Raw genomic sequence first — 26,737 nt, forward strand, 5'->3', positions numbered from 1 at the left:
CCACCTCAATGCAAGAGTGAGGGGGGCGAACCAGTCGTGGCGCGGTATCGAGCAAGAGACATTACACAGATTGAACCTTCACATCCACTTGGAGTAGCATATATATTTTCAGCCTATCGATTTCCCAGCTCAACCCACAATGCCGCGTGCGACGGATAGCTGCTCGACTTCCCTTGGCGCTGGAACCAAAGGCGGCAGCTGGCGCCGCGCTGCATTTGGTGGGTGGAGGCGAGCATGGCTTGGCTGGCGCGTCCCTGTCGTCAGATCGCATCAAGGAAACTACGGGGCATCCACTACGAATCGAATTTCGAAGGTCGAGACTCCTCAACGTGCAGTCGTCAACCATCGTGGCGGCAACGGCGGCAATGCTGGCACTCCGTCCAATGCTACGAGCAGGAGCTGCGGGCATGGCGAGGCGCCACATGCATCTATTTGCTGCAGGAGCAGCAGTTATGGCTTACACGATTCCCAGTCAGCCATCGCTCTCGCATATCTTGGTCAACGAGGACTGGCATCACCTCACGTCGAACGCAGCAACGATCAAGTTTGCAACCGGCCATTCCAGCGCAGTGTCCATCACGGTGACGAACGCTGCTTACGTGCATGCAAGTCGTTGAACTCATGGGCACTGGAGTAGGTCCGGAAGTCGGTGTGGCAGCGCATCAAAAGCCTCCTCCGCCTGCTGTTGCACTGCGGCCGCCTCGTCCTCCTCGGCATTCCATTGCTTGTAACGTACCCGATCGCGCGAATCACAGACCACGACGTGTCGATGTGGTGGTGGAGATTAGCTCTGGCGACGGGGAAGCAGTCGAGCCCTGCCATCATCAAGTTTCTACAGTGGGCGAGCACCCGACGAGATATGTTTTCTCCTCGTTTCTGCAACACGTTTCAAGAATTCCATGCCAACTGCGACGTCCATGGGTGGGGCCACACATTGGACCGGTTGGAGGATGCTTTTGGCCCGTCGTGGTCGACCTTCATGGAGCTCGACCCGGACCCGATCGGGTCGGGCGTGATCGCGCAGGTGTACCAAGGCCGGTGGCGCGCCACGAACGGTAAAATCGCGGTGAAAGTGATCCACCCATTCGTGGTGGAGTCCGTGGCACTGGATCTGGACTTGCTATGGGTCGTCGCTGGTTGGATCGACTACATTTTGCCAAACTTGTCGGCTAAAGTCGGCATGGCGTCGTTTGCAGAGGTAACGACATCGTCGCACATCGATAGAAGGCTCAGGCCTTGCAGGTGATGACGAAGCAGCTCGATCTGCGTGTCGAGGCTGCCAATCTGTCGCAGTTCCAGGCCAATTTTGCGTCGGTCCCGAACGTGAAGTTTCCATCGCCTGTGCCCGGCTTCGTCTCGGCATCTGTACTCGTCGAGACATTTGTCGACGGCCAGCACATCAACGACACGATGGAATCGGCTGCAAGTGCGCGGGATCGCCGGCATCTCGCCGCCACGACGGTCGATACTTTCCTGCGCATGCTGTTCCTGCACAATTTTGCCCATGGCGACATTCACCCGGGCAACATCCTTGTCACGACGGCAAGGCGTGGCGGCGACCGAGGCATTGCGCTCCTGGACGCCGGCATCGTCAACACACTCACGGCGTCCGACTTTGAAGACTTTGTCCAGTTGTTCCACCATATTGTGTCCAAAGACGGCATGGCGGCAGGGAGAATGCTCCTCGAAAAGAGCCCATCGCACCACTGCACCGACCAAGTCGCGTTCAGCGCGTCCATCGCGGCCATCGTCGACCGCGCGACGAGAAATTTAAGCTTGAAGGAAGTGCCCGTAGGCGAGTTGCTGCAAGATGTACGAACGACGTCCCCGTTGTGCATGTTGTTCAGGAATGGGTTTGATGCGGGTAGGTCCTCGAAGTGTGCCAACGCCATCACGTCGCGCTGCAAGGACGGTTTGTGTCAGTCGTGGTGTCCATCGGGGTCTTAGAAGGCGTCGGGCGCTTGCTCGATCCCGACTTGGATCTGCTCCAAATCGCATTGCCCATCTTGATCCAGGCTAAGCTCAAGCATCGGCTATAACCCACACGATAATGCATGCACCGCCGGAACCCCGGCATGTGCCGCGCACGTCGAAAAACACACTGCAACCACGAAACCGAGCCTGCTTTCGCCAGAGTGCGCCCACGTACGGTGACACTCACAACCCATCTCGCCATCCCGCTCGCCATCCCCATCGTGCATTCCATTCCTCGCTAGGCGACAGCTCGACTTCCTGCGTCTTGACGCTCGCCATAGCACGCGACAAGAAACTTTTGGATACAAATGCCGCATCCGGTGCATCGAGTGCTTCTCCATGGACCCGCAGCGACCCTGCAGCTATTCCATCGAGTGCTGCATTGCTTGACACGCCCCTCGTCACAGCTCCATCTCCATCCCGCCGACCCTTCCTAGACGTGTGGGAAACAAACGGCACATCATTTACATCGAATGTTTCTCCACGGACTCTCCCGACACGAAGCGACGCCGCTGCGTTCCATCGAGTGCCGCAGCGCTCGCGCTCCCACCATCACCATCTCCATCCCGCCGATCTGGAAAGGTCTAGCCAATCAGGTGCCTCGGTAAGGAATGATGGTCGACTCGATGCCATCACAGCACGCTGATGAGCCAAGGTACCACCAGCAACGCCGTCGTCGAGATGCTTGCGATCGTCGACAAGCGGCTCGCTCGCCGGCGGTACTTTCGAGACAAGCAGCGCGAGCACCGCCGAAAGGTGAACGCAGACGTCGAGGCGGCGGAAGCGGAGCTCCATCACGTCCAGTGGGTCCTTGAACGCCTTCAACGGGCCAGGCCGGGCGTGCCGCCGAAAGAGCCGAGCGACGGCCCGTTGTCGTGGCACTCGATCGCGGCTGTGTTTCAGAGAGAAACACACCGGGTTTTGACGGACCACCAATCCCTCGCAACACAAACCCAACAGTACAAGTCCCTCGCGACCCTCATGCAACGCTTCGTGAACGTCAATATTCCAGTACGTCCGTGGCATTCCTCCTTGTCAGCGTGATGTGCTCCGTCATTAGCCGCCCATGGCCAACAACACAACGTGGCAGAGTGCATCGTTGGCGGCTGAGCCGAATGCGCGGAGGGTGGGGAAGGAGTGGCTTACGCAGCAAATGTATCACAACATGCACGTGCCTTTTCGGTTGTTCCCAGCCGTCCGTGTGGACGAGGAGTACTACCATTTTGACATGCCCAACGACGACGACGACGACGGTCCTTTGATGTCGATGGAAGTCATGCAGTGCATCTGGCCAGGGACGCTCGCGACGTTTCGCCGGTTTGCCGAGTCCAAGATGTCGGCCATCTACTTCAACGATCCCGACGCTGTACGACGACGGCGCCAAGAATCGCCTTGCTGTATCGTTCTCAAGGACGTGTAGGCGGTCGAGGAGCGCACGGCCAACACACGACTGTACCATCTCACGACGGAGAGAGGCACGTTTGTGAACCCGCTGCAGGGCCACTTCATCGAAGCCGACCGGTTTGTCATGGTGATTCGGCAAATCGAACACGATGAAGTTCACGTGTGTACCGAACGACACAGGCAGCGCCATTACATGTCATGGTACGTCCGTCGATGGGCTTGTGACAGAGCGTCACGTGAGGCTGGTGCAGGGTTGAGGTCAAGCAGCTCACTCCGACCCACATCGTCATGCGGTACTTGAGCCACATGTCGCACTACTTTCGGGCCAACGAAGGGTTTGTCAGCGTCGACGAGGTGGCGTCGCTGCGGAACATTGACCTAACGGGCGTCGCGGATCACCTGAAGAAGGCGCATGTTCGACGGGAGCTCATTCGGCTCGAGCGCGCAGGGTATTTGGTGTGGCAGACGAAGATCTTGAACTTATTGCAAGCGTCTTAGTATGGCCACACGGTTAGGAAAAGGTCCGTCGTTGCGTGTTTCGCCATCGTGCAGGGTAGAAAGGTCGCTTGGAAGGGGGAACTGCATGTCGTGGCCCCGCGGACGAGACGTCTGGCGGCACCAAGAGCGCCGGTGCGATGTATAGTCTTGGGACCGTATCGCATCCAGGCTTCAGGCCCATCCCACTGCCCGTTGTGACGATTTTGTCGTTGACAGGTCACGCGGACACACAGCTGTAATTCGGTTCGTTCGACTTGTCGTGCACACTGTCACTCGTAGCTCAACGCATTGAACATGACAACGCTGTCCTCGATCGGAGCGGCGACCTCACGCGCATGGATTCTGCCCTTCCACGTTGGATCCCAGCACCAGGCCCCGAAAAATGACGAGACAAAACCCCACTCTATTTCCAACAGAAATTAAAGTAGTATTCGAAGCAAACTTGCACATTTTGTTCGCCAAATGTGAATTCTCAAGGCTCAAAAGTCGCATTTTGGCACTAATTTTGTTAAGGGTGGCTAGCCAGCTGAGAGATGTCGCCCCACCAAAGAATGGTAGATTGGGTGGGCATGCCGAGGGTACCTGCGCCAGCTTGGAGTGCCCTACGTTGGAGCCATTGGGGTAGCTTTATACAGCCATGAACTGCATCCACATGGATGGTAGCATGGTGGCTTGCCGCAGTCGCTCAACGTGATGCAGTGCAGGTCGGAGAGGGAGTTTGGAGAGTCGTGGAAAGTTCAAATGTTCCACGACGAGGGCGTCACGTGTCTCATGCGCCAGGGAGGCGACGCCCGCTGGGGCGGCAACTCCAAGAGGCTCAAGAACCTATCGGAGGCCCTGCCTGACTGCACGATATCGATACACCCTCCCTTCATCAGGAGGACAGTCTCCATCTCGATCCTTTCAGGGAAGGACATGACATTGTGATGGCTTATGGGTCAAAGACCTCGCCAACTTTGGCAATGACTTTTGAAAACGCGTCCTTGACTGACGGGGCGTGCGCTGCGTATTGCTCTTCCACTGTCGTTTTCACGTGGTCGAGTACGGAACCCACGCGCTGGGCGGCATGCTCCGTGTACACACTCTCTGCAGCCTTGGTCCACACAGATGCTTGGTGGGCCACTTGAGTGCCGGAGGGGACCACATGCGACTCGTAGAACTCCTTGGACTGGGCCTGGACTGCCTCGACAGCTCCTTTCGACTTGTGTAAAGCAATGTCGTAATAGTCCCAGATGGTGGATTGCCAGTCGGTGGTCGAGTCCGAGTGCCCGGCCTTCATGGCGGCTGTGCGTTTGGTTTCCAGCGATGCGATGCGGTCTTGGTCAATTTCATGCTGCACCTGCAACTCCATCACTTGCAGCTTCAATTCCATGTTCTCTGCGGCGAGCGCCTTCACTTTGGCTTGCAACATGGACTTCAAGCCGTCCATTTCCGCCAACACCGCAGCCAAGTCCTCGTGAAGGTAGATTAATTCTGCCTCGAGCTCGCCCACACGCGTCATCGCATGTGCCATGCCCTTGTCGCCAAAGATCGATGCGTCACCCTCGCTCTCCTTTGTGGTGCCGCTCGCCACCGACTGTCGTGGTGACATGCATGTCTGTTTCGGTAGATTCTCCGCGTTGTGTATTGTCCATGGTTTCGACGGCAGCGAAAGCGCTTCCGTCAGCGCTTCGCATACAGCGCTGTCGGGAGCGGTGGCACCTGTCGCTGTGGCCAGCAGCACGACGGCGTGGTAAAAGTGCATGTGTTCGTTCACGTCGTGGGTCTGGAGCGGAATGCCACGTGCGAGCGGCCCGGCGGCGGAACGCTCGAATCCGATTGGTCGTTCGATCATTTGAATAAACCATGTAACGGTTAACAGACCTCGACACACTCCCAGAGACAGACGCCGCGACCGCAGCAAGCGACGGTTCCGTGGAGCACGAAGGCCATGAAATGGCGTCGATGCAGCGCTTCGCCATCGAACTCGTGCGCGTATCAGTGGGAAAGAAACGGACAGAGGGAGCTTGCTGTTCGGAGAACGAGCGAGACGCCAACGACGCTAGCAACGGGAAGGGTGGTCGGCGGGGAAGGTGCCAAGGCATGCATTTATTGTGTGATACAAGCGAGTCAACTGGAATGGTTCGACTACAGCACATCGTGCATTCGCGTCTCTCGCATGGTGTCTTGCATGCGGAGGAGGGTGTGGTCATAGTGATGGGGAAAATGATCGACGACGGCGCGGTAGTTGACCCATATTCGGTCAAAGTCGTGGCGGTGGCGGCGAATGCACTCCAGTTCCTAAGCACGACACATCAGTTTTCGTGCTCCTTCGGAAGCCTCGACGGAACCTGGCGGCCCATGAGCTTTTCGCACGCGCACAGGCGGGCGTTGGACGTAGGGGCAATTTGATAGATCGTGCCAGGGATCACGAGCGCCGTTCCTATAACCATCCTCGAGCCATGAATCGCTCGCTCTACGTGCTTGCAAGGGTCTCACCAGCCTCAGGCTGCAGCAACTCCAAGTCGGCCCACTCCGGATGGATCTGCGGCGACATGCGCGTGGGGTCGAACCTGGCCAAGTACACCGAGAGCAGCGTCGCATTCGACACGTTTCGATACTCTTGCATGACTTCGTTGCGCAATCGCATCTAATCGCGAACAACTCCATGATCTCGCCATTGCGACGGAGCACGTACGATGTTTCGAGTGGAGAGACGTGGAATCCAGTCGTCGCCATAGATGAATGTGGTCATGAAAGAAGCCGTCCAGTCGGCGGTGGCATCGTCCAATACGGCCATGGGCGCAAACAAATACCCGTGGACGTTCAGTTCCTTCCGAAGCATCAGGGTCAGCAGCGCCGCGATGCCGCCGCCCAGCGAGTGGCCGGTCAAAACGACTCGCCACGTGGCGTTCGCGTCGTCTAGCCGGCAATTCGCCTGGGCAAAGTCCCAGAACGAACCACGCAGCATCCCCGATTGGAGTTCGTGGAGGAGATGGCGAGCCGACCGCAGTACCCCTTCATGCGTGTGGATCGGGCCTTTGCATGGAATAATCCCCACCACGATCAGCCGAAGACGCATCATCGAGCAAGCGTACCTCCCGTGGGAGATGGAATCGCTTCGTCGTCCGCCATGGGGATCGTTCGACCGACAACGTCCGTGAGCACATCGTGCCACGAAAACGACCCGCGGATTGCCACCACGATCTCCTTCTTCTCATCGTTGCGGCACACCAAAAACGGCACTTTGAACAGCTCGTTGGCGCCGGAGATGTACTGAATGGACGTGTGGACGACGCCCGTGTAGCTCAGGAAGGACAGGTCGTCGCGGGGTCCGTGGCGGCCTTTGGAATGCTCGCGTATCTACATTGAATCGACGTTGGCATGGTCTAGTGTTGAGGCGGCAGACGGTACCGAGTCCAAATGGCGCCGCACGTCGCGGGGATGGCAACATGCCAGCACTTTGTGGCAGGAGAACGGATTGTAGTAGAGAAAGACTCGCCAGCCGTAGATGCCCCCCGCCAGTTTGCCGTATTGGATGGCATCGTCGAAAATGGATGGCTACAAAAAATGGACGGATCAATTGAAGTGGAGTAGGATCGAGCCATGCCCGCCATCGGTGGAGTGCCGTACATCTGTCATCACGATGGACGGCGACGGCGGTGGAAGCTGCTTTCGTTCGCTCGCTTGTCGCTATACAGCCGCAGGGTGAATGACTGCATCCGAGCACAAGTGACGCCTACCTTGGCCACGAGGTGGAGCGCGAAGAGGACATCTGGAAGCGGGAGTACATGTTCCTGGCCATGATGTGACATGAGGAATTCCAGCTGAGTGGATCGACGTACGTAGTCGTGGCGACGAACGTAGAAGAACTGCGCCATGGACTCCGCCAAGAACGAGTACAAGTCTGCTTCGTCGTCGTAGCGTTGGCACAGAAATGCATATGTGAGGCAGCGCAGACGGCCTGTGAAGTGGTCGCGCATATCGGCCTCCGAGACTGGTTTCTTTGAGCAGATCGACGCGATCCACACGACAAGCACGACCAAGGACATGGTCAGGTCGAATGCAAGGATACCCCCGCGGTGATGGATCGATGCTGGAAAACATGCTTGCGACGCATAAATGCCGCGCGCGCCCCACACCGCAAGCGCCACATACAGCAGAAAGACGAGCGCAATGATGGGGGTTTCACTGAACCAACTCGATCGATTCAGCTTGGAGCGATGTATCGGCAAGACAAACGTGAGAATTATGGAGAGGGCGCACGCACTGGGAATGGCCACGTGCAGTGCAAACGTTTCGGCTGCCCACCGCGAGAACGTATCGTCGCAGGAGGAGTAGGCCGACACGGAAGGAGGTAGATGGAACCAGAAGAGCCACAGAGGCAGGTGATGACACAGAAGGAGCAGAAAGAAGGGCAGTAAATACGCGCGCGGCGTGATGTGCAAGGACGGCATGACGTGCGGCACCGACGACGCGGCTGTTCCTCGGTGACCGACGACTTGATCGCGTGTAACTTGCCGTATTATATTATACAGCATTTGCATGTCGCATCCATTATCCATTTGGCAAGTGCATCCAAATATGCAGAATATCCGATATCAACGGAAATATACTCTCCAGTCACGCGGGGTTTCGGGGTTGCAACTAGCCGCACGACACAATGTGTACAAATCCAGGAGTTCGCGCTCGGGGGCACCATTCCCCAACACGTACGAAACAAATACAGTCTCGCCCTTACTTTTACGCCCATGAAGACTGCTGATGGACGGAATCTTGCACGCGCGAATGTGGTGTTGTTCCGCGCGTCAAGGAAATTGAAGCAACCAAAGCTGATGGTGACGCAGCTCACGCAACGGCAAGCTGACCTGTGGACGAAGGACATCGCGCGGCTGGTATATTCACGGGGCTGGACACAGCATAATGCAGAACGCCCCCTCGTTTGTCGACGGTGAAACGTCCCCCATCGTGAGAAATCCAACCGATCCGGATATGAACCTTCAAGGTTTTCCGGATATCCCGCTGGCAGGCTTGCGGCCACGAACTCACAAACTCGAGCTGTGACGACATGAGTGATCACGAGGACGACCGCCGCTCTCGCAGCCGCTCGCGCTCTGCTGCAAGTGCGAACCGCCGCAGTGCTTCCGTTAGCGCTGAACGCCGGCATGACTCGGACCACAGAAGCGCTTCTCGTGAGCGAACGAACTCGCGAGACGACAAGCCGGCCCGCGGCGGAGGCGGTGGACCTGCCAAAGCCGGGATTTCGCTCTTGGTTCGAAACCTGAACAAAAACACTTCGGCCGAAGATGTGAAGGAGCTTTTCAGTCAATACGGTGAAGTTCGCGACGTGTACACCCCTCTCGACTACTACACGAAGCAATCTCGTGGATTCGCATTTGTCGAGATGATCGACCTCGACGGCGCCGAGGCTGCGATCAAGGAAGTCGACGGGCGAGAGCTCGACGGTAACCGCTTGACGGTTGTCATGGCGCAGGAGAAGCGCAAGACGCCGCAAGAAATGCGCAGACGCGATCGCAACGCGTCGCCGCTTCGCCGACGAGAACGACGGGATCGCTCTCGCTCGCGCGACCGTTCCCGCGATCGTCGCAACCGACGCAGCCGCAGCCCCCCTCGACGAAGCAGTCCCCGTCGCCGATCTCGCTCGCGCTCTCCTGCGCGCCGTCGTTCGCCGCCCCCGCGTAGTCGCCACCGTTCGCGCTCATAAGTCATCTCTTGACATTTCAACATGATTTCGATACGATCGTGCTAACGCTTTGGTTTCTCTTTGCGAATGCCCAAGCTATTAATAAGGGCGTTGTTTCCTTGGGCCAGCGCGACGACCGACGCCCCTTCGGACAATTCAAGCGGCAGAACGACCGTGGTTTCGGGCACAGATTCTGAAGACTCGGGCACATTGGCGGACGACGCATGGACATCCAACTTGAGGTGGCCCATGTGTTTGGTCGTGGCCTCATCCCGCTGCTTGTCTCGCCGCTCCTGCCATGTCTCCTACGACAATTCCCTCATTCGAACGATGAGAACTGCAATCCAGGACAGGATGTCGCCGCACTTTGTAATATGTGTGCCTCTCGTCTGGAGCCATATCTTGAGGTGAGCGCCATTCTAGCGCCGTTGCTGGGATGTCCTGCTGTTTCTGCATCCCCGACGACCCTTAGTCGCGAGAATTCGAAGTGGGGAGTGCCTTACGTCGTGCTGGCGGCGAACGCGTGGTGTAGGGCCAGATGTCCGTGGCCTCGCTGGCGGCTTCACGACGGCCACACCTGTGTCAAGCTTCGTTTCCTGATTTGTGGACGGCTGCGCTTGCCGCTTAGTCTTGGTCGGGGGATCGTTTGGGCTCTTGGCGGACTCCCATTTTGTGTCGGGGACAGAGGAGGGAGTGACAGGCGTCGGGCGTTCGAACCCTACCGACCGGATCGGGGCCGACTTGAGTCGAGCTGCTTTCGTCTGGGTGGCGGCCGTTGCCGGCATGAGAACGATCTTGGTTTTGGGGGCGGTGGTGGCTGCGTGAGCTGCTTGCAGTTTCGCCAGCGACTCGGTCAACGCTGTAATTTGCTCGCGCTGACCCTTGACTACTTGATGAAACTCTTCGCGTTTCGAGTGAAATACGCTCGCTTGACGGTCCAACTCGTGGCTGAGCTCCTTCTCTCGGAGGCGACAGGACAGCCGCGACCACCGGAACAACCGATGCGCCGCCTTGACGTGCGCCAGCTGGGCTAGCGCCGCGCGCAGCTTGCACTGCTCCTCCGCGAGCACCATCTTTTCGTTGTCCATAGCCACACTCATGTCAATCATGTTGGTTTTGTACTGCTTGATGTGGCTGTTGAGGAGCAGGTTGCCAATGAGGCTGTGTGTCATGTCGACCATGCGGTCGAGCTCGACTTGAAGGCGTCCTTTGCATCGACAGAAACGAGAAGACAAAAGGACAAGCCCGGCGACGGCATTTGTCGGCAACGCATGGAGAGCCATCATCTGGTCTTTCCACTCCAGCAGTTCGTCCACCGTGTCCATGAGGGCTTCAGTCCAGTTCTCCACATTGTCGCAAATCTACAAGTGCACGGCAGCCGTAAAGGACATGCCGTGAAGACGAACGGTGGACATACCTCGCGCTGGGCTGCGACTTCAGCCTCGCCTGGAAGGTTCGGATCCATCTGATATGATTCTCCTACGTGAGCAGGCGCGACGTTGGCGGCTGCAGTAAGTGGAGACAGCTACCCACCGTACGGAAACGTGTGTGTGCCGCAGTCGACGAAGAAGTCGCGTGCGAGCTCGCCTTCGGGCTGTAGAACTTGTTCGGTCGTAGCAACCTCGGCTGGCGTTGCTAGGCGTGCTTGACTTTGCGGTGACGACAGTATCTTCACACAGCTTCGAGATGCCGACAAGCCAAGCACGGGCATGCCTTCGTTTGGAGAAGACATTGCAATTGCGTCGCTACTTTTGCATGCGCTCAACGACCTTCCTGGCGTCGCCATGGCGTCGGTCGGCCGCGCGTTGCCGAAACCGACTCGGTTTCACTTGAAAAATATGCCTTGTGGACTGGGGATTTTTCCCATGCCATGCAATCGTTGGAACCCTGCATTCCGTTGTCGTGCTCGTGATCCCGTGCCCAGCAATTACCTAATCCTTCTCGTTCAACTTCATTCAAGCGCAATGTGGTCGCTACACGTTGCGCACTGCTACTGCTGGTCTCCTCATGCCATGCGAGAGCTTTGACACTGCCAAGATTTCGACATTCTAAAACGTTGGGACTTTGCCAAATTTCCCAACATAGAACCCGCAATGATTAGGGAAACTTCCCATGAAAGGACCACCACTCTCGATGGAGCGCCAGGCGCCACCGAGTCAAACGACGTCGTCGCGAGTTCAACATCGACGAGCAGAATGCGGTGCCACTACGAGGTGCTGGGGGTGGAGCGCGACGCGTCGTCTGGAGAGCTGCGGAAGGCTTTTCACAAGCTGGCTCTGAAGTGGCACCCTGACAAGGTCAAGGAAGGCCAGGATGTCGACGAAGCGACCCAGGTGTTCCAGGAGATCCAGAGTGCGTATGAAGTGGTGAGCGACCCGCACGAGCGCGCGTGGTACGACGATCATCGCGAACAGATTCTCCGCGGGGAGGACGGCGCGCACCATGACGGCGATGCCGACCGATTCGACATCATGCGCTTTTTCAGGTGAGGTATCCAGACGTCGAGTGGGGAACTGTCGAGACTCATGTCGGCACAGCACGTCCGTGTACAAGGGATTCCAAGACGACGAACGGGGATTCTACTCTATTTACCGCGGCGTGTTCGAAGAGGTCGGTGGGATGGTGGATTGCAAGATGACATGTCGTACGTAGATCGATGCGCTCGATCAAGCCGCCCGCGGGGACCCGAACTCCGCGCCGTCGTTCGGCACGTCAGCGTCCCAAGTGCCCCACGCATTTTACGACTACTGGCGATCGTACATGACGGACCAGACGTTCTCGTGGCTGGACCAGTACAAGACAACGGACGCACCGACTCGCGAGATCCGGCGACTCATGGAAAAGGACAACAAGAAGGCCCGGGACGCCGGCAAGAAAACGTTCAGCGCCAATGTTCGCGCGCTCGCAGACTTTGTGCGGAAGCGAGACAAGCGCATGATCAAGCATTTGCAGGAAAAGGAAGCGCACAAGGCGGCGCAGCAAGTCGAGAAAGCGGCAGCCGCCGCCGCGCGCAAAGCGGCCTTCGCGGCAAAAAAGGCCGAGTTTCACGCGACGTGGGAAGCGACCGAGTCGTCGCAGTACGCGACGGCAACGCTACAGGCCGAGGAGGCGAAGCGCCGCGCCAAGGCAGACGCGATGGTGCTCGTGTGTGAGCTGTGCAAGAAGGAATTCAAGTCGGAAAAACAAGTGCAAAATCACTTGGTCTCAAAGAAACATCGAGAACAAATGATCCTGGCTGGGGTCGACCCGACCATGCTCGACGAGCTGCTCGCACTCGAGACGGCTGACCAGGCCGTGCCGCAACGACCGGCGTCACGCGCGCGGCGCGACGACGACAGCGACGACGATGGCGTTGTCCAGCCTCGAAAGCAAGACGTGAAAGCGCAGCTCTCACCGGAAGACGAAGCCGCCAAGCGGCTCGAGCGCCAAGACAAGGACCGCAAGGCAGCCGAGAAGCGCCAGGAACGAAAAGACAAGCGAAAAACACAAAAAAAATCCGACGCAGCGTCGTCGTCAACGACGACGACTGCTCCCGCGCCGCTGTCAAAAGGCGCTGTCAAGGGCAAAGCGGCCAAGGCCGCGACCGATGCGGACGAATTCCCGTGCGGGTCATGCTCCATGACGTTCCCAACGCTGAAAATGCGTACGCACCACCCAACTTGTTTGTGCGATCGAGTGCGCGTCACATGGATGGTCTTGTGTAGTGCAAAAACATGTCAAGAAAGAGCGCCACGAGATGCCGTGATGCGCCGTGCAAGACATCGAGTGCTTTCCCACCATCTATTACCATGAAAACTGCAGTTGCTGCTTGATGCGCCGGGGACTCGAAGGCAGGGCGTCGTAGGAATCGCCATACACCGCTTCCAAATCGACCACGACCTGGGCGTGCGATGTCGTATTGACAAGGGCATCGTACTGGAGGGGCTTGTTCGTGAGCGGAACAGCCGACGGATGCCACGTGTGCTTTGGCGACGGCGGGTCTGGCGGCGTCGGCTGGATGATCCATAGGTGCGGCAGAGGGCACTGGCTGTCTTCGCACGGCATTGGCGGCGGGGACGAGTTGACGTATGCCGAGATGGGGTCGTGGCAGCCGCACAACGGCCGGTTGTCGTCGGATGCATGACGACGGGGGAGGGTATGTTGACTCGATCGTGCGTGCGGTGTGGTAAACCGCAGCATCACGTGGGGAAGCGCCGCGACGGCATGGACGAGGTGGCTATAAGTTGGCCGAGTCGAGTAGTACGTGCGCATGACGGCGACGAGGGTCGTGGATGGCGTCAGGAGCGCCGCGAGCCGGGAGGGGAGATCGGCGAGGCGGTCCGTTGCTGGCAGAGTGGTGCATGCAGGAGGAGCCAATGTCTGTTGCAGCCTGGCTACATGAAGTAAGCGGAACGGCTGCATGGATGCAGCGTCATGCTCCGGCAAGAACGCTTTGGCCGGCAGCGGCATGCTGATGGGGTCTTCGTGTTGAACGTCCTCTGGCGCGGTGCGCATCGCTCGTCCGCACGGCACACTACACACCAAGATGTGGTCACATCGACGACAAGAGGGATGCTGTGCGTACTTGGCTTGCATGCAGAGGGCGTCGGACGGGTTGTGTTGAATAACGTGGACGAAGAGATCGCCGAGAGACGAGAGTTGAAACACGTCGCACACGTCGTCGGCCGTGCGCAGCGCACATGCACCGATCTGGTGAACCCATGGCGTCGTATCGGGCAAATGCAAGTCAAACGCGGCATCGGCGGCGCTGATCTGGCTGGCCGACGCCCCTCGTAGCGACAGCATCGTCGGGTCGTCCGCCGCGTGGCCGTGATACCAATGCACAGACACTTTGTTCGTGACTGCCGACCCCGACAAAATGATCGCTACGCCCGGTCGACCACATTATACATGACACATGTCTCTGTCCAATTTTTATTGCGTACCTCTGTCATGGTCTGGCGACGAAATGTCCAGCACGTCGACGGTGCCGATCGTGTGGGGCTGTTTGGTCACGGTGGCAGGATGCAGCCCAGCGTGCCGCCACTGCACCATCGACTTGTGTGGGCTGCGCACGTCCAAGATATCCAACGACGTGTCCGTGCGAACCACGAGCTGAAAGGGGCAGCTACGTCAACGAGTTGTTTGTCAGGCAGGGGCTTCCACCGAGTTCCTACGATGGATGCCGTCGAATGTCGACGATCTCAGTAGGCGCGGGAATGTAATCGACGAGCCAGTCCGTGCAGTTGAAGCCCTGTGGGGCCGGCATACGATTGTCATACGTCCCGACTGCGTGGCGGTTGGCCACCCACAGCACGCACGGATGGCTACGGTCGAGAGCGCGTTTATCGTGTTCAAAGGAGTGTGCCAAGATGTACCTGCTGTATTCGCACCGGAGCCAGCGCTGTTGTGGCATGGCATGCCCGACGACTTGCGCGCCGCCGGCCGCCGTCCACGAAAACAGTTTCCCAGACGTGGAGATGCAAGAGAACTCGTCGTCGACGTGGGGGCTCGGAGCGACGTGGTACAGCATAGATGGAAACTGTATGGAGTCGGCGGTGTGGTCTGTAAACTCTGCGTTGTGAAATGTGATGACGTGGCACGCGGCAGCGCCGCGCACGACCACGCGAAGCGGCTTGGCGCTGCCGGACGCGAGAGTGCCAAGGAGATCGATTTGCTCGATTCGATTCACGATATCAATGGGTTTCTCGGGTCCGGCGTGCCAATGCGCAGTCGAACCTCGGCGGTATTTTACTTGGACCTGGTGCAACAGCTCCCCAGTGGGGTACAACACCACGTGGCGATCGTTCCACGTCGTCGCATGCAGTGCATTGCCTTGACGATCGGAGCGAAGGACACGATGGCGCTCTTGAAATCTAAGGAAATATGCCGTGGATCGAAACATCCGTCGTACCAACTGGATATGGGAACGTACCGGTTCTCTTCATGGATAAGGTCGGTCAGGACGTCGTGCGGAATGCCGCTGTCCTTAAAGCGCTTCTGGAACTGTCTGGATTCCCGCGTCGCGCGCGTCTTGGAAAAGAAGAGCCTGTCGGCATAACGAATTTTGCCTTGCCACTTGAGTCGGGTGTTGGGGAAGTGATACGGGTAGCTCGCCGGGTTGCGCGCGAGAAGTTTCGGGACACCTATGCACTCCCAATGCTCTCGCGCCGGGGACGCATTCAAGAGGCGGACGCAGTTCTGAGGGATACGACTCGGGAGGGTGTAGCTGATACGTCGGTTGAGCCCGACCTCCACGGGCACGAACGGGAAGTTGCTCAGTCCGTACTCCCACATGACGATGGCATGCGATGGCAATGCAGCATGGTGTTGACCACCGCTCGAAATTCGGTCGTTTTTCACCCAATTAAACTAGAAGGTCCTAAATAGGATTTTCCACCGACATGAGCAGCGCGGGTGACTTGACCGCGGCGGCACCGAGCACGAATGGACGCAAACCCAAGTCAAGCAAGCAGCAAGCGGCCAAAGCGTCGAGGTACACAGGTATACCCCGTGTTGTGGATGGATGTGTTGATCGATTCGTGTGCATGCAGCAAGGCCGACGAGCTGCCGCGATGGTTGGATGACACGGTCGACCTGTTCGACTTTGACTGTAATGTGACGCATCCCGAGTTCAAAGGACAAGAAGATGCGCTCGTTCAGTGTGCCCGGCGCGTGCGTGTGACCCAGATGCTCGTCCCTGGATCTACCATCGAAGAAAGCCACGAGTGTCTTGCCCTCGCTCGCCAACACCCCTCTGTTCGGCCCCCATCGCCGACACACTTGTTCACCTCACGTCACAATGCTAGACTGTGTTTCCCACGGCAGGAGTGCATCCATACAACGCGACAAAGCCCTTTGACGCGGAGGAATTCGCCACGCTGTCGGTACTCGCCGCCAATACCGAGATTGTCGCAGTGGGAGAGTGCGGCTTGGACTACTCGGACGGGTTTCCATCGCCGGACCTGCAGCTTTCGTGGTTCGGTCCTCAGCTGTCGCTGGCCGTGTCTCTGCAAAAGCCGCTCTTCCTGCATGAACGTCTGGCCCATGAGCCGTTCCTGGATGCGCTGACTCCCCATCTCGACAACCTTCCCCCCGCGTGTGTGCACTGCTTCACCGGCACCACCGACGAGGCCCAAGTGTATATCAAGATGGGCTTTTACATTGGAATCACGGGATTCGTCTGCAAGGAGCCCCATGGCGCGGCGCTGCAGTCCATGCTAGCCGCCGGCATCCTCCCTCTCGACCGCCTCGTCGTCGAGACCGATGCACCGTACATGGGGTTCCCAGGCTGCCGTGGGTTCGAGTCGACCGGGGGGAAGCGCCAATTTCCCAACGTTCCGACGAGTCTGCCCAAAGTTGTGCAAGCGATAGCAGACTGCGTCGGCGTCTCTCCAGCCGAGGTCGCGCGCATCACGACGCGGAACGCCCGCCAGTTTCTCCGCCTCTGAATAGCACCTTTGCTCCCCTCCAAGAACAACCTTTCTGAATTGAATGCACCAACTCGAGACCACCCTTGCGGGCTGCCTGTCCAAGTATATGCATGTCGTTCGGTCTGTCCCAGTCATGCCATTTGCTTTGAACTCGGACGATGGTGGGCACACTCAAACGACGACACGCGGCGGCGTTATGGCCTTTCCAAGGCATGGGTCATGCGAAGCTGGGAGTGTCATCGACGCTGTGCATCATGACGCATCCCTGGCCGCAGGCTCGTCGTCGGGTCCGAGCTTGCGAGATCGACGGCATTTCGGGACGTGGACTGTCGCAATGGGAAGTGTATTCTAAGGCTTACGGTAGCACATCGATGATGCATTCCATCCTCATGGCACACGTCGGCGAGCCGTCGACGGCGTGCTGGGCGCCTACTCGACCTTGATCGACCGGTAGATGGTCGTGACAAAGCCTGACGCGGACTGGAAACCAATGAACCCGAGCATGATGAAAAAGCAGTAGCTCATCATGGCCGAGTACCCAAAGTAAAACACAGTCTGGAAGAACCCGTCCATGTCGGTGCTCGTGCAAAAGTACCAGATGCTGTACGCAAATACAAACACCCCCGTGATGCCGCCACTCCAGAAACTGCGCCACCACCATCGATGGTCCTCGGCGACCAGTTGGAAGTACGTCATCGCGATCGTCATGAACGAGGTGACGGCCACGAGCATCAGGAACGCCAGAAACAGAATCCCAAACAGCGTGTAGATCTGGCGTCCCCAAATCGCGGCAAAAATGTGATGCAGCTCAATGTACACGGCCGAGTACGGCAGACATCCCGACGCGAGCACGAGCACCCACGGCGCCTTGTACCATGGGGGCTGCGGAATCTCGCGAGGAATCTTGTTGGTGCGGCACGGCGGCTGGGACACACCTACACACAACCGTCGTCAGTCGAGCGCCGCCACTCCATCATGGACAACGTACTGGTCGTGTTGCGGCCGGCAATGCCTCCGATGACCGTCAACGGCACATTCACGAGCAAAAACAAACAAATCAAAATCATGATCGTGCCAAACGGAAGCGCTGCAGACGATTCGTTCCAGATCGCGACCGTGTTGAGCACGGCAAACACGCCGAGGAGAGGCCCTGGGATGACTAGCCCACACACGACAATGTTCCAAACCCAATTTTGCCTACTGCCAGTTGGAGCAACCCAACAATCTCGTCGGACGACGTACCCGCCCAATCGTTTGTACAAACTGGCCGAGCGGTACCCTCCGATGCTCGCCGTCAGGGGGTACGCGACCGCGAGCGCCGCCATGATCCCGCCGCGCTTGGTCGGGTGAAAGACATCCAACAGCGAGAGGCCCAACACACCAAACAACATGGCAAACAACTGGGCGCCGGCGCCGACAAATGCGCAAAAGACGACAAGGTATGGCGGGTTCCGAAACACGTCGGCATGGACGAGCTTCCACCCGGTCTCTTCATTGATGTCGAGCCCGTCCTCCGGATCCAAGTACCTACGAATCCGTCACGAACGGGATATCGCCATGCGCGCAAGGGACACACCGCGACACGTCCTGCTTGAGGATGCGAAACATGATTATCGACAAAAACGCAACGAGCAGCATCACGAGCACAAACGAGTTGATAATGGAGAGCCAGTGGATTTCAAGCACTTCGGGCAGGAGTGGGTCCTATCGACCGGCCATGACGACGACCGCATCCACGAGAATGACGACGTACCTTCACCGTGCGATCTTCCCACGTCCAAGTCGGCTCTTTGCGCCACTTGACAGAGTACGTGAAGATGGCGTCCTTGGTGTTTTGCTCGGTGAGGTGGTACTGGTACTCCGAGTTGGCAGCGCCGCTGTGTTTGTTGTCGCTTCCAAGGGACATGTTGACGCCGACGATCTGACAGTCAAGCCGCGTGAGAGGAACGTGTCGAGAGGCGACGCATGGGAGACTACCAAGTATTTGGGCACAGGGGACTTGACTTCCGTGTCGTCGATGTACCCGAGGGCGGTCTCCGCGTCGTTGTATGCAATATCAAAATGCACGTGCGTGTTCAGGTAATACTCGTACGACGACGCAAGCTTGTTGAGGTGCTGTTGGAGCATGTTCTTGCCCGTCGCGTCCTTCTGCACGGCCTGGCCCACCATCGCCGACAGACGAATGTTGTCCACGTACATTTCAAAGATGTAGTCTTCCTCAATCGCGTCCGCAAACGACTTGATCGTGTCCGGGGTCATCGGCACCTTGCACAGCTTCCCGTACGGCACGTCAATCCCAAAGTATACTTGGTAGTCCGTCACAATCTTCCGACTGCCCGTAAGGAGCTCCCCCAAGTCGTGGTCGTCCCACTGGCGCTCCTTGGGTTTGCAGAACGGAAGCGTGTAATAATGATACGTCTCGGTCGGGTTGGCCGACGGGCGAATCTGTCGTTGGGTCAGCAACACGGTGCCTTCGCGCTTCTGGCATCCAGGGTGCACGACGTACCGTGTTAGCAATCACAAACACTTCGTCCTTCATCTCGTACTCGTGCGTGTCCTCGGCAGATACCATCGCGACCACACCGACGAGCGCCGCGGCCATCGTCCGCCCGACCATCTTCTTTGCGCGATGCAAATCCGAATATAAAACCACGTTTTAGCATGGAGATATCCGGTTAATTCCATTTTTATCCGTAGCACTGCTAGCGGCGTCAATTTGAATCACGTGTAGCGAAGATGAGCCGTCGAGAGTCCGACGACCTGTCCAACTACAGCTACGGTGGGGGAGATAGGCGCCGAGGAAGCGGTGGGAGAGGAGATTATGATCGCTTCGGTGGATGCCGTGGTATCTTTGCCTGGGAAGACGAGCCGGATCCGACTTGGAAGAATGCAGTGGAAACGCACGGGGGTGGAGTGCCCAAGTTTGCGACAAAGGGCGAATGCGAAGAGTTTGTTCAGAAGCATTGCGCGCCGGGGTCGAACCCGGACTTTCGCAACCTCCAACACATCTTCACGATGCTTGTCACGTGGAGGCAGATTGAAGACATCTTGCTCCCAGCCATGTCGTTTGTCGACGAAAAGTACCCGTTTACGCCATTGACGGACCCGGACGTTCGCGATGACAACCGGTTCATCGGCACCGACGTCGAGAAAGGGATCGCGTGGCGCATGGATTTGCCGTTCCATCGATGCACGAACCGCGAATCCACCATGCACACCCTCATGTACTTGTTTTTCCACATGCGCTGCGGCATCTTTGTCATGATTCGAGCCGGGCGCGTCGTGCTCTTTGTTCCGTTTGCAAACAAAGACTACGAGAACAACTGGGCCGATTTTTTGAAATTTGACAGCGACGACGGATCGTTTGACTCGTACTACCTCGGTACATTGCGCTCCATGCTCTTCTACGACTTGGCCGACCCGTTGTAGAAAAGCGCAACCATTATCGCCGCGAAAACATCATTCGAGATGTGCGGAAATGGTGGGCCAACGGCAACATCATCTGCAACGAGCACTGCAAGGACTCGCGCCGCCAAGACGAAACGCAGTACTGGGGCGACCAGTTCCTGTCGCAGCTCCGAGACATGTACGTGGCGGCATGCCTACATTGCGTGCCTGTGGTAGCCTTTTCACGTATTGTCGTTTGGGCTGATGGATGCTTCGTTCGCGCCGACATTCGCGGGCGATAAGCTGTGGCTTGTTCGAATGGACGAGTGTGCATGAATGCCGTGGGCTTCACCAAACGACAGGTTGGACGATGCATGCAAGCACCGCCACATCCCCGACTGCGAGTTTTTCATCAACAAGCGAGATTACCCCCATTTGAAGGTGCGTCCTTCGTTCGGAGGGTTCTCCCGCGTCGACGATTCGAAGCGCACTTTACGACATGATGCTCGCGTGGCAGAACAACCTGTCCGAGCCGTACGGGTTTCTCTTTGACCGGAATGACAAGGATCCGTCGGACGACTTGCCCCTGACGCAGTACAAGTTTCCGTCGTACGCGCCCATCATGAGCTTTTACATTTCGAATCGGTACGGTGTTTGATGCGCCACGATTCCACGACCAGCAACTCAGTGTGGATTCACAAAGACGCGTGTGTGTGTGTGTGTGTATAGCTTTGCCGATATTCCGTTCCCGTGCTCGGAAGACTGGGAAGCTGCGACGGGCCTCGTATTCCCGCCATCGTTCATGTAATCCGTCGTCTCGATGAGTGTCCACCGAATATCATGACCGATGATTGCCTGAATCGTGCGCTCTTTGTAGCCACACGCATTGCAACAAGTGTGACTGCGGCGACGACCGGTACTGTCGCAACAACTTTGAGTGCTTTTGCGACGGCGATCGAAAATACCATGGCATTGCCGTACGTGTGGCTTCAACCCCCGTGTGGTGTCGCGGGTGATGAGGAGGCTCTAACGAACGACGCAGTCGGTCCGCGATCTCTTTACAGCGTCCAACTTTAAAAAGTTTGACAAGCCATGGGAGGAAAAGGTCGACACGGCGTTTTTCCGCGGCACAGCCACGGGCGGCGGCACGACCAAGGAGACCAACCAGCGTCTCCACTTGGCGTACCTGTCCAACTTGTACGTTGCATGCACTCGATGCGGTTTTGCGTCGGACTGAATGGGTGGGCGGCAGGTGGAAGAAAGAGCCCGAGTTTCATCACATGGTCCACCCGGTGCCGTACTTGGATGCAGAGATCACGGCATGGAACCTCCGCGACAAAAAGATCGCCGGCCACCCCATGACGTTTCTACGAAAGGACAAGTTCAAAGGGCGTGGCGAGTTCACGGCCGGGAAAGAGCACTACATCCCCATGTACGAGCAATCCAAGTTCAAGTACATTTTGTACGTCGAGGGCCACTGCGCCGCGAACCGGTACGCGTTCTTGATGCGCTTGGGCAGCGTCATCTTGAAAGTGTCATCCAAGTGCGTCGCCGATGAAATGTGGTGCGAACCTTCTCCCACCCACCCCCCGCCGCCGTCGTTGCGATGAACCCTTGTGTAGGTACACGCCGCTGCTCGTGCCGATGGAGGACCATGTCCCCATTCAACAAGACCTGTCGGACTTGGCGGAGAAAATCGAGTGGTGTCGAGCACATGACGATGAATGCCGGGCGATGGCTGCTCGAGCCAAGGAAAAGTACGAACAGTACGTGTCCAAGCAAGGCATTTACGACTACATGGAACTCATCACGACGCACGTCGCCCAGCGGTACGTCCCGATGCATCCAACCGTGGTGTGATCGAGACGGCTTGCAGCTTCGTGCCCGAGCCGACACACTGGGGGTATACCCGCCCCGAGTCACATTTGGAAAAGGACCCGCGCAAGCCATCGTTTCAGCCCGATCGCAACCATTCGTGCGTCGGAGGAAAAACCTCGAGATTTTGCACGGGTTGCGAAGAGAACGAGGCGCTGCACGCCGTGCTCAAGCGAAAGCTCGAGGAAAGCGACGCCATGTACAACCACCGCCCCAAGGTACTCGCGTCATCGATCGTGGTTCGATGACGGACCTGAACGATGGCATGGTCGGTGCAATAGTCGTATCACTCGTACCATCCACCCCGACTCCACTCTGGCGGCGCATCGCGCCCACCACCCGAGAAGACATGCCGAAAATGCCGTCGCAAGATCTCGTCCTGTTACTGCAAGAAGGATGACAACTAGAGGAATCGAGTTGTAAAAATAACGAGCACGTTCCGACGCACTTGGTGGCATGGGGTCCAAATATAGGCGCAGAAGGGACCTCCGTCGTCGAAAGCAACGGCGACGTCGATGGGCCTGAAAAAGCGCCGCATCACCGCCAACGACCGCAACTACTCTGGCGGGTCGTTCAATTTGAAGCGAGGCGCAGTGGCCCCACTGGCCAACACGATGGCGGCCATTGGGGAGGGCGAGGCACCTGCACCGACCCGTCCAGGTTTGTTGGCCACGAAAGCATCCTCTAGCAGAACGGTTGACCAAGTGAAGCCGTCGACAACCGTCGGGGCGGCATCTCCTCACGCAGAGCCTGGCATCCTTCGACGCATCAGCGTGGGGCTAGTCAAGTTGTTTTCCGACAAGTCGCTGGATGCTTCAAACTCGACGGCGGCGACGACGACGAGCCCGACGACCGCTGCAGACCAAGCAGCCGCGACTTCACAGCAGCTCTGTTCGGTGGCAGAGCCTGCAAACGCCAACGAAGAAGGGGATGGTAGCGTCATGGCCACAGACGATGGGAGAAGCCGGAGCGGCTCGCTCGGGAAAGCTATCCGACGTCTGAGCATCTCCATGGCCCATCGAATTGCCGACGCCATGTCATCTGCAGACCCGTCGCACCCCACAACGGGGACGGAAAGCCCGGTGCGCGGGCGAAGCATGTCGGTGACAGAGACGTTTGTCGCGATGATCCATCGCGGGCCCGTCGATCGCTTCGGCCAAGGCAACGTCACGACCACGGGGCAGGACGCATCCTTTGTTGACGAGGGGCTGCACGTCCTCATCGACGCAGCCCCCGACTCGACAGCGTTCGCACAAACGTTGCTGGACAAAGTCACCGACATGATGACGGCATACACCAAGAGCGACGACTTTCTGTTGTGTGTCAACTCGCAGCAAGTCGCAGGGGAGCTCAAAACGCGACTCGGTCAAGCGGTCGCTGCAGTCCAGACCAAACCCGACGCGACTGCGGCCGATGCCGCGGCGTCCGTCGGCGTCGCCGTCATGCATCGCCATCCAAAAGACAACATTGCTCGGTTGCACGTCCTCAACATCGGCAACACCAAGACAATCGTCGTGCGGCGGCATGAAATCACGTTCGAGTCGTCATCGCTCATGCTCGGGTTCAACCGACCGCTGCGGGTGCTCTCAACAACGCCGAGTGCTGCGCCCGCAACCACAACGCCATCTTCCCCGCCAACCATGCTCTACGACATGTACCAACTCGAGGCCGGCGACGTCGTTGTGTCCTGCACGGATGGCATCACGAACAACTTGTACGCGAACGAGATCGTCGAGACGATCCAGGTCGTGTCCAAGTACCGCCACTCGAGCTGGGACTGGGTCGCCCAAGAGATCGCCCAAGTCGCTGTGACTCGATCGGACGACCCGTTGAACCGCCAGAGCCCGTTTGCAAAGGAAGCGGCCGCCGAACTCTATCGGTGCATCGACCATGACCCCGACCTCCTCGGCATGTACGCTTCGCTCCTGCGCCAGGATGTGAACCTGACCAAGACCGCGCTCTTCCGCAACACCAACATCAGACAAGGCGACGACGTGTCGCTCGATCAGCTAGCGCAGTGGGCGAGAGCTATCGTCGGAACTACCGACGACGCCACCGTCGTCATTTCCACCGTGTAAAAACAACGTGTTTGTTCAATTTGTCCGGCGCGACCACGTCGGCATTTGACGTCGATGCCTTGGCGAGACCTGCAGGCGCGGAACGCAGCTGAGAGGTACCTGCTAGGCATGGCGCCCGGACACGCGGTTCGTGGCAACCATGTGGTTGGCATCGACGATCGCGTGGGTCGGCTCTCTCGACGTCGGGTTCGGCCCTTGGTTGAGCGTGAGCCGCCCATTGACGACAAAGAGCGGGTTGATGCTGCTCATGACTTGTTCGTTGACGGAGATCCCGTCCAAGTACTGCTTGAGCACGGCTTGGAGCTCGCGGTTCTCGTTGTCAAGTCGCGCCTTTTCCTTTTGAATTGCCATCGTGTCGAGCAGCGCTTTGTTGTACCGCTTCCAGAACAAGTCCAAGTACTCCCACTCGGACACGGCGTCGCCGTTGGAAAACGTTCCGTGCGGCTGGAGTTGAGTCAGCTTCAAGTAGCTGTCGGCGCTCGTGGTCGGCGTCATCGTCACCGCTACCAAGTGTCCGTCACACTGGCACATGCACGCGACTGCCGTACCTGCCACCCCTCCCTTGAGTGCATTCACTTCGTCTGCTGCTTGCTGCGCGTCCTCTATCGTCGAGTGGTAGAACGGCAGGACCTGCTCGCGCTCGGTCTCGAGCTTCCGCGCGAGTTCGCCCAGCTTGAGAATGCGTTCGGCCAACTCTTGCTGGTCGGTCAACTTGCGTTTGGTTTCGCGGGCGTTGTGGCTCAACGTCGTGAGGCGCTTCTTGTGGTCGTCGCGCATGCGGTTCATCTTGGCCTTGAGCGACTGAAAGTGGCTCCCGATCTGGCCTTTCTCCTCCTCGAGCGCCTTGTTGCGCTCCGTGCATTCGCGGACGTTCTGCGCAATTTTCGTCCGCCAGTGCGTCAAGTTTGCTTGAAGCCGCTCGATCTTTCGGATCTTGATCTCGATTTCCTTGCTCAGCTCCTGGTCCTTGGCCGTCAAGTACTTGAAGTCTTGCGTGCGCTGGTCCGTGTTTTGAAGATAGTTCAAATGCGCTGTCTCAAAGTGCTGCTCGAGCTCTTCGATGTTGCTAGGTCGTCATCGCGTCAGGCTACAGTCGACGGCGGCGACGTACCTGTCGAGCGTAATGCGCAGCACGTTGATGTCCTCGAGGTTCTTGTTGCGGATCTCTTCACGAAGCTGTTCGTGCTCCTGCCGAGCCTCGGCCTCGCGCTCCTTCTCCTGCGTTTCCACCGCGCGCATGATGTTGAGGAGTTCGTTTTTCTCGACGGCGTGCTACGGCCCACTCAGCACGACGCGACGACCCAAACAAACAGCGTGAAGAGGTCGTACCTGCTTGTGAATCTTGTCACGTTCGATGCTAAACTCGCGCTCCAACGCGTGCAAATCCTTTTCAAACTCGTCCTCGAGCCCGAGGAGTCGGCCGTCCTGGAGGTCGATGAGCTGATCCACGTTCAACAAATGCGACCGAAGCGCCATTTGGAACTGCTCCTCGGCTTCTTCTAGGTCGCGGTCCAGCATTTGAATGATCGCGTCCTTGCGGTCGACGTCGCGCTCGTGGTTCTGCGACTTGATCTCGACCTCCTTTCGCAGCCCCTCGACCTTGACCAGCCGCATGATCTTGCGCCAGTGGTTCTGAATCTTGAGCTTGTTCATCTTGGAGATCTTGTGCTCTTTCTCCATAAACTCTTTTAGCTGCGCCTTCTTGGTCACGGCCAGTTTCTTCAAGTAATCGTTCATCTCGAGCCGGCTGATCGAGTCCGCGAGCCGCCGCTCTTCGTCCGTCATGCCTTTTCCATCCTTCTTCCCCTTCTTGTCCTTACTCGACCCTTTTACCGCCTTGCCCAGCTGGGCCCCGCCGCGCAACTTGCGGGCCACGTGAAACACTCGACCGCCGCTGCTCGGCATCGCGTCGGCGCCTTTTCAACGTTACCGTGAAACCGATAGTAGCTCCATGACAAACAACCCCGCCGTCGGATCGACGCAGGGCGAAGAGAACGGCTTGGCATGTAGCCCCCCGCACGATTCAGGCGAGAAAGCACGAGGGGGCGGAGCCCCCGCCACTTTCCCCCACCGCGGGGCGGCACAGTTGCCAAAGTTGGCGCGATAAACACAGCAAACGTCCAGTGCATTCAACTCGTTTGAACAATGGATAAGGTATCAGTGGCTGATGAGTTGCTGGCTCTACTCCCATACACCCATCCACCACGTGTGCCAGACGAGCGAGCATGGATCGGCGTCGGTGTGCCTTTGGCGTACGCTGCTTTCTTCAAAGGACACGCGACCACGAGAGCAGACGTTGTGGCTACATTTGCCCCTGGAATATTCGCCACAGCGCTAGCCACAAACGCCGGTGGGGTGCTGGCGCAATGCACCTCTCTTGAGCGAGTCTTTCGCGTCGCGATGGCGGGGTACGCATGAACACAACT

General features: G+C 58.0%; 13 protein-coding genes across 15 annotated transcripts; 7 read left to right on the top strand and 6 right to left on the bottom strand.

Moving 5' to 3' along the window:
* Positions 1–322: 322 nt before the first annotated feature.
* H310_12772 (Atypical/ABC1/ABC1-C protein kinase) lies at positions 323–2,238 on the top strand. The gene is made up of 5 exons (XM_008879964.1): positions 323–581; positions 638–1,198; positions 1,243–1,812; positions 1,869–2,145; positions 2,217–2,238. Exons 1-4 carry the CDS (start codon positions 366–368, stop codon positions 2,037–2,039), a joined length of 1,518 nt encoding a protein of 505 aa, XP_008878186.1. The 5' UTR covers positions 323–365; the 3' UTR covers positions 2,040–2,145; positions 2,217–2,238.
* A 376-nt stretch (positions 2,239–2,614) lies between these two features.
* On the top strand, positions 2,615–4,275 carry H310_12773. Of its 2 annotated transcripts, XM_008879966.1 has the most exons (4): positions 2,615–2,985; positions 3,035–3,340; positions 3,395–3,579; positions 3,630–4,275. In XM_008879966.1, the coding sequence occupies exons 1-4, from the start codon at positions 2,620–2,622 to the stop codon at positions 3,874–3,876; spliced, it is 1,104 nt and encodes a 367-aa protein (XP_008878188.1). In that variant the 5' UTR covers positions 2,615–2,619; the 3' UTR covers positions 3,877–4,275. The 2 variants fall into 2 exon arrangements, with proteins under 2 accessions (XP_008878188.1, XP_008878187.1); XM_008879965.1 differs by having other exon boundaries at positions 3,395–4,275.
* A 476-nt stretch (positions 4,276–4,751) lies between these two features.
* On the bottom strand, positions 4,752–5,710 carry H310_12774 (hypothetical protein; the record flags this gene model as incomplete). The annotated part of the gene is made up of 1 exon (XM_008879967.1): positions 4,752–5,710. One exon carries the CDS (start codon positions 5,708–5,710, stop codon positions 4,808–4,810), a length of 903 nt encoding a protein of 300 aa, XP_008878189.1. The 3' UTR covers positions 4,752–4,807.
* Positions 5,711–5,935: 225 nt separating this feature from the next.
* H310_12775 (hypothetical protein) lies at positions 5,936–8,376 on the bottom strand. Its single transcript, XM_008879968.1, has 9 exons — positions 7,701–8,376; positions 7,599–7,652; positions 7,489–7,548; positions 7,270–7,416; positions 6,954–7,218; positions 6,554–6,894; positions 6,355–6,505; positions 6,207–6,298; positions 5,936–6,156 (listed from the first exon to the last, which is right to left on the bottom strand). The coding sequence occupies exons 1-9, from the start codon at positions 8,310–8,312 to the stop codon at positions 6,004–6,006; spliced, it is 1,875 nt and encodes a 624-aa protein (XP_008878190.1). The 5' UTR covers positions 8,313–8,376; the 3' UTR covers positions 5,936–6,003.
* A 512-nt stretch (positions 8,377–8,888) lies between these two features.
* On the bottom strand, positions 8,889–11,388 carry H310_12776 (hypothetical protein). The gene is made up of 5 exons (XM_008879969.1): positions 11,093–11,388; positions 10,977–11,038; positions 10,063–10,920; positions 9,926–10,009; positions 8,889–9,864 (listed from the first exon to the last, which is right to left on the bottom strand). The coding sequence occupies exons 1-5, from the start codon at positions 11,343–11,345 to the stop codon at positions 9,622–9,624; spliced, it is 1,500 nt and encodes a 499-aa protein (XP_008878191.1). The 5' UTR covers positions 11,346–11,388; the 3' UTR covers positions 8,889–9,621.
* Positions 8,924–9,558, top strand: H310_12777 (hypothetical protein; the record flags this gene model as incomplete). The annotated part of the gene is made up of 2 exons (XM_008879970.1): positions 8,924–9,320; positions 9,350–9,558. 2 exons carry the CDS (start codon positions 8,924–8,926, stop codon positions 9,556–9,558), a joined length of 606 nt encoding a protein of 201 aa, XP_008878192.1.
* A 312-nt stretch (positions 11,389–11,700) lies between the features above and the next one.
* H310_12778 (hypothetical protein) lies at positions 11,701–13,435 on the top strand. Its single transcript, XM_008879971.1, has 4 exons — positions 11,701–12,044; positions 12,097–12,169; positions 12,212–13,202; positions 13,264–13,435. The coding sequence occupies exons 1-4, from the start codon at positions 11,755–11,757 to the stop codon at positions 13,302–13,304; spliced, it is 1,395 nt and encodes a 464-aa protein (XP_008878193.1). The 5' UTR covers positions 11,701–11,754; the 3' UTR covers positions 13,305–13,435.
* Positions 13,278–15,868, bottom strand: H310_12779 (hypothetical protein). The gene is made up of 6 exons (XM_008879972.1): positions 15,474–15,868; positions 14,917–15,414; positions 14,716–14,865; positions 14,485–14,666; positions 14,124–14,424; positions 13,278–14,072 (listed from the first exon to the last, which is right to left on the bottom strand). The coding sequence occupies exons 1-6, from the start codon at positions 15,833–15,835 to the stop codon at positions 13,343–13,345; spliced, it is 2,223 nt and encodes a 740-aa protein (XP_008878194.1). The 5' UTR covers positions 15,836–15,868; the 3' UTR covers positions 13,278–13,342.
* Positions 15,869–15,936: 68 nt separating this feature from the next.
* H310_12780 (hypothetical protein) lies at positions 15,937–17,135 on the top strand. Its single transcript, XM_008879973.1, has 3 exons — positions 15,937–16,034; positions 16,093–16,297; positions 16,348–17,135. Exons 1-3 carry the CDS (start codon positions 15,943–15,945, stop codon positions 16,987–16,989), a joined length of 939 nt encoding a protein of 312 aa, XP_008878195.1. The 5' UTR covers positions 15,937–15,942; the 3' UTR covers positions 16,990–17,135.
* A 158-nt stretch (positions 17,136–17,293) lies between these two features.
* H310_12781 lies at positions 17,294–19,610 on the bottom strand. 2 transcript variants are annotated; one of them, XM_008879974.1, is made up of 7 exons: positions 19,478–19,610; positions 18,949–19,416; positions 18,725–18,892; positions 18,548–18,675; positions 18,214–18,498; positions 17,960–18,168; positions 17,294–17,906 (listed from the first exon to the last, which is right to left on the bottom strand). In XM_008879974.1, exons 1-7 carry the CDS (start codon positions 19,586–19,588, stop codon positions 17,401–17,403), a joined length of 1,875 nt encoding a protein of 624 aa, XP_008878196.1. In that variant the 5' UTR covers positions 19,589–19,610; the 3' UTR covers positions 17,294–17,400. The 2 variants fall into 2 exon arrangements, with proteins under 2 accessions (XP_008878196.1, XP_008878197.1); XM_008879975.1 differs by having other exon boundaries at positions 17,960–18,498.
* A 97-nt stretch (positions 19,611–19,707) lies between these two features.
* H310_12782 (hypothetical protein) lies at positions 19,708–22,640 on the top strand (the record flags this gene model as incomplete). Its single annotated transcript, XM_008879976.1, has 11 exons — positions 19,708–20,353; positions 20,401–20,557; positions 20,721–20,799; positions 20,876–21,003; positions 21,088–21,162; positions 21,236–21,335; positions 21,401–21,555; positions 21,611–21,922; positions 21,981–22,187; positions 22,235–22,451; positions 22,515–22,640. The coding sequence occupies 11 exons, from the start codon at positions 19,708–19,710 to the stop codon at positions 22,638–22,640; spliced, it is 2,202 nt and encodes a 733-aa protein (XP_008878198.1).
* Positions 22,641–22,665: 25 nt separating this feature from the next.
* On the bottom strand, positions 22,666–26,269 carry H310_12783 (hypothetical protein). The gene is made up of 4 exons (XM_008879977.1): positions 25,641–26,269; positions 25,423–25,583; positions 24,860–25,377; positions 22,666–24,814 (listed from the first exon to the last, which is right to left on the bottom strand). The coding sequence occupies exons 1-4, from the start codon at positions 26,214–26,216 to the stop codon at positions 24,414–24,416; spliced, it is 1,656 nt and encodes a 551-aa protein (XP_008878199.1). The 5' UTR covers positions 26,217–26,269; the 3' UTR covers positions 22,666–24,413.
* Positions 22,749–24,328, top strand: H310_12784 (hypothetical protein; the record flags this gene model as incomplete). The annotated part of the gene is made up of 1 exon (XM_008879978.1): positions 22,749–24,328. One exon carries the CDS (start codon positions 22,749–22,751, stop codon positions 24,309–24,311), a length of 1,563 nt encoding a protein of 520 aa, XP_008878200.1. The 3' UTR covers positions 24,312–24,328.
* Positions 26,270–26,737: the final 468 nt, after the last annotated feature.

This window comes from Aphanomyces invadans (assembly GCF_000520115.1).
Source record: "Aphanomyces invadans strain NJM9701 unplaced genomic scaffold supercont1.43, whole genome shotgun sequence".
Taxonomy (NCBI): domain Eukaryota; phylum Oomycota; class Saprolegniomycetes; order Saprolegniales; family Verrucalvaceae; genus Aphanomyces; species Aphanomyces invadans.

What these genes read in the sequence shown, in the direction of transcription:
- H310_12773 (XM_008879966.1), top strand. Translation starts at nt 2,620, where the DNA reads ATGAGCCAAGGTACCACCAGCAACGCCGTCGTCGAGATGCTTGCGATC. An exon ending in ACTTCAACGATCCCGACGCT is followed by an intron (nt 3,341 to 3,394) that starts GTACGACGACGG and finishes AAGGACGTGTAG; the next exon opens with GCGGTCGAGGAGCGCACGGC. An exon ending in CAGCGCCATTACATGTCATG is followed by an intron (nt 3,580 to 3,629) that starts GTACGTCCGTCG and finishes AGGCTGGTGCAG; the next exon opens with GGTTGAGGTCAAGCAGCTCA.
- H310_12772 (XM_008879964.1), top strand. Translation starts at nt 366, where the DNA reads ATGCTGGCACTCCGTCCAATGCTACGAGCAGGAGCTGCGGGCATGGCG. An exon ending in CCAGCGCAGTGTCCATCACG is followed by an intron (nt 582 to 637) that starts GTGACGAACGCT and finishes GCACTGGAGTAG; the next exon opens with GTCCGGAAGTCGGTGTGGCA. An exon ending in GCATGGCGTCGTTTGCAGAG is followed by an intron (nt 1,199 to 1,242) that starts GTAACGACATCG and finishes CAGGCCTTGCAG; the next exon opens with GTGATGACGAAGCAGCTCGA.
- H310_12776 (XM_008879969.1), bottom strand. Translation starts at nt 11,345, where the DNA reads ATGGCGACGCCAGGAAGGTCGTTGAGCGCATGCAAAAGTAGCGACGCA. An exon ending in GCGTTCGCCGCCAGCACGAC is followed by an intron (nt 10,010 to 10,062) that starts GTAAGGCACTCC and finishes TCGGGGATGCAG; the next exon opens with AAACAGCAGGACATCCCAGC. An exon ending in AGAGGCACACATATTACAAA is followed by an intron (nt 9,865 to 9,925) that starts GTGCGGCGACAT and finishes GAATTGTCGTAG; the next exon opens with GAGACATGGCAGGAGCGGCG.
- H310_12781 (XM_008879975.1), bottom strand. Translation starts at nt 19,588, where the DNA reads ATGGTCGGGCGGACGATGGCCGCGGCGCTCGTCGGTGTGGTCGCGATG. An exon ending in TGTTTGTGATTGCTAACACG is followed by an intron (nt 19,417 to 19,477) that starts GTACGTCGTGCA and finishes ACCCAACGACAG; the next exon opens with ATTCGCCCGTCGGCCAACCC. An exon ending in GGGAAGATCGCACGGTGAAG is followed by an intron (nt 18,676 to 18,724) that starts GTACGTCGTCAT and finishes GCCGGTCGATAG; the next exon opens with GACCCACTCCTGCCCGAAGT.
- H310_12780 (XM_008879973.1), top strand. Translation starts at nt 15,943, where the DNA reads ATGAGCAGCGCGGGTGACTTGACCGCGGCGGCACCGAGCACGAATGGA. An exon ending in CAAGCGGCCAAAGCGTCGAG is followed by an intron (nt 16,035 to 16,092) that starts GTACACAGGTAT and finishes GTGTGCATGCAG; the next exon opens with CAAGGCCGACGAGCTGCCGC. An exon ending in TCGCTCGCCAACACCCCTCT is followed by an intron (nt 16,298 to 16,347) that starts GTTCGGCCCCCA and finishes TCACAATGCTAG; the next exon opens with ACTGTGTTTCCCACGGCAGG.
- H310_12783 (XM_008879977.1), bottom strand. Translation starts at nt 26,216, where the DNA reads ATGCCGAGCAGCGGCGGTCGAGTGTTTCACGTGGCCCGCAAGTTGCGC. An exon ending in GTGACAAGATTCACAAGCAG is followed by an intron (nt 25,584 to 25,640) that starts GTACGACCTCTT and finishes AGTGGGCCGTAG; the next exon opens with CACGCCGTCGAGAAAAACGA. An exon ending in CTGCGCATTACGCTCGACAG is followed by an intron (nt 25,378 to 25,422) that starts GTACGTCGCCGC and finishes ATGACGACCTAG; the next exon opens with CAACATCGAAGAGCTCGAGC.
- H310_12778 (XM_008879971.1), top strand. Translation starts at nt 11,755, where the DNA reads ATGCGGTGCCACTACGAGGTGCTGGGGGTGGAGCGCGACGCGTCGTCT. An exon ending in ACCGCGGCGTGTTCGAAGAG is followed by an intron (nt 12,170 to 12,211) that starts GTCGGTGGGATG and finishes TGTCGTACGTAG; the next exon opens with ATCGATGCGCTCGATCAAGC. An exon ending in GTTCCCAACGCTGAAAATGC is followed by an intron (nt 13,203 to 13,263) that starts GTACGCACCACC and finishes GGTCTTGTGTAG; the next exon opens with TGCAAAAACATGTCAAGAAA.
- H310_12775 (XM_008879968.1), bottom strand. Translation starts at nt 8,312, where the DNA reads ATGCCGTCCTTGCACATCACGCCGCGCGCGTATTTACTGCCCTTCTTT. An exon ending in ACGTTCGTCGCCACGACTAC is followed by an intron (nt 7,653 to 7,700) that starts GTACGTCGATCC and finishes CATCATGGCCAG; the next exon opens with GAACATGTACTCCCGCTTCC. An exon ending in GTTGCTGCAGCCTGAGGCTG is followed by an intron (nt 6,299 to 6,354) that starts GTGAGACCCTTG and finishes GGATGGTTATAG; the next exon opens with GAACGGCGCTCGTGATCCCT.
- H310_12779 (XM_008879972.1), bottom strand. Translation starts at nt 15,835, where the DNA reads ATGTGGGAGTACGGACTGAGCAACTTCCCGTTCGTGCCCGTGGAGGTC. An exon ending in CTCCGGTGCGAATACAGCAG is followed by an intron (nt 14,866 to 14,916) that starts GTACATCTTGGC and finishes TCTCGACCGTAG; the next exon opens with CCATCCGTGCGTGCTGTGGG. An exon ending in GCCCTCTGCATGCAAGCCAA is followed by an intron (nt 14,073 to 14,123) that starts GTACGCACAGCA and finishes CTTGGTGTGTAG; the next exon opens with TGTGCCGTGCGGACGAGCGA.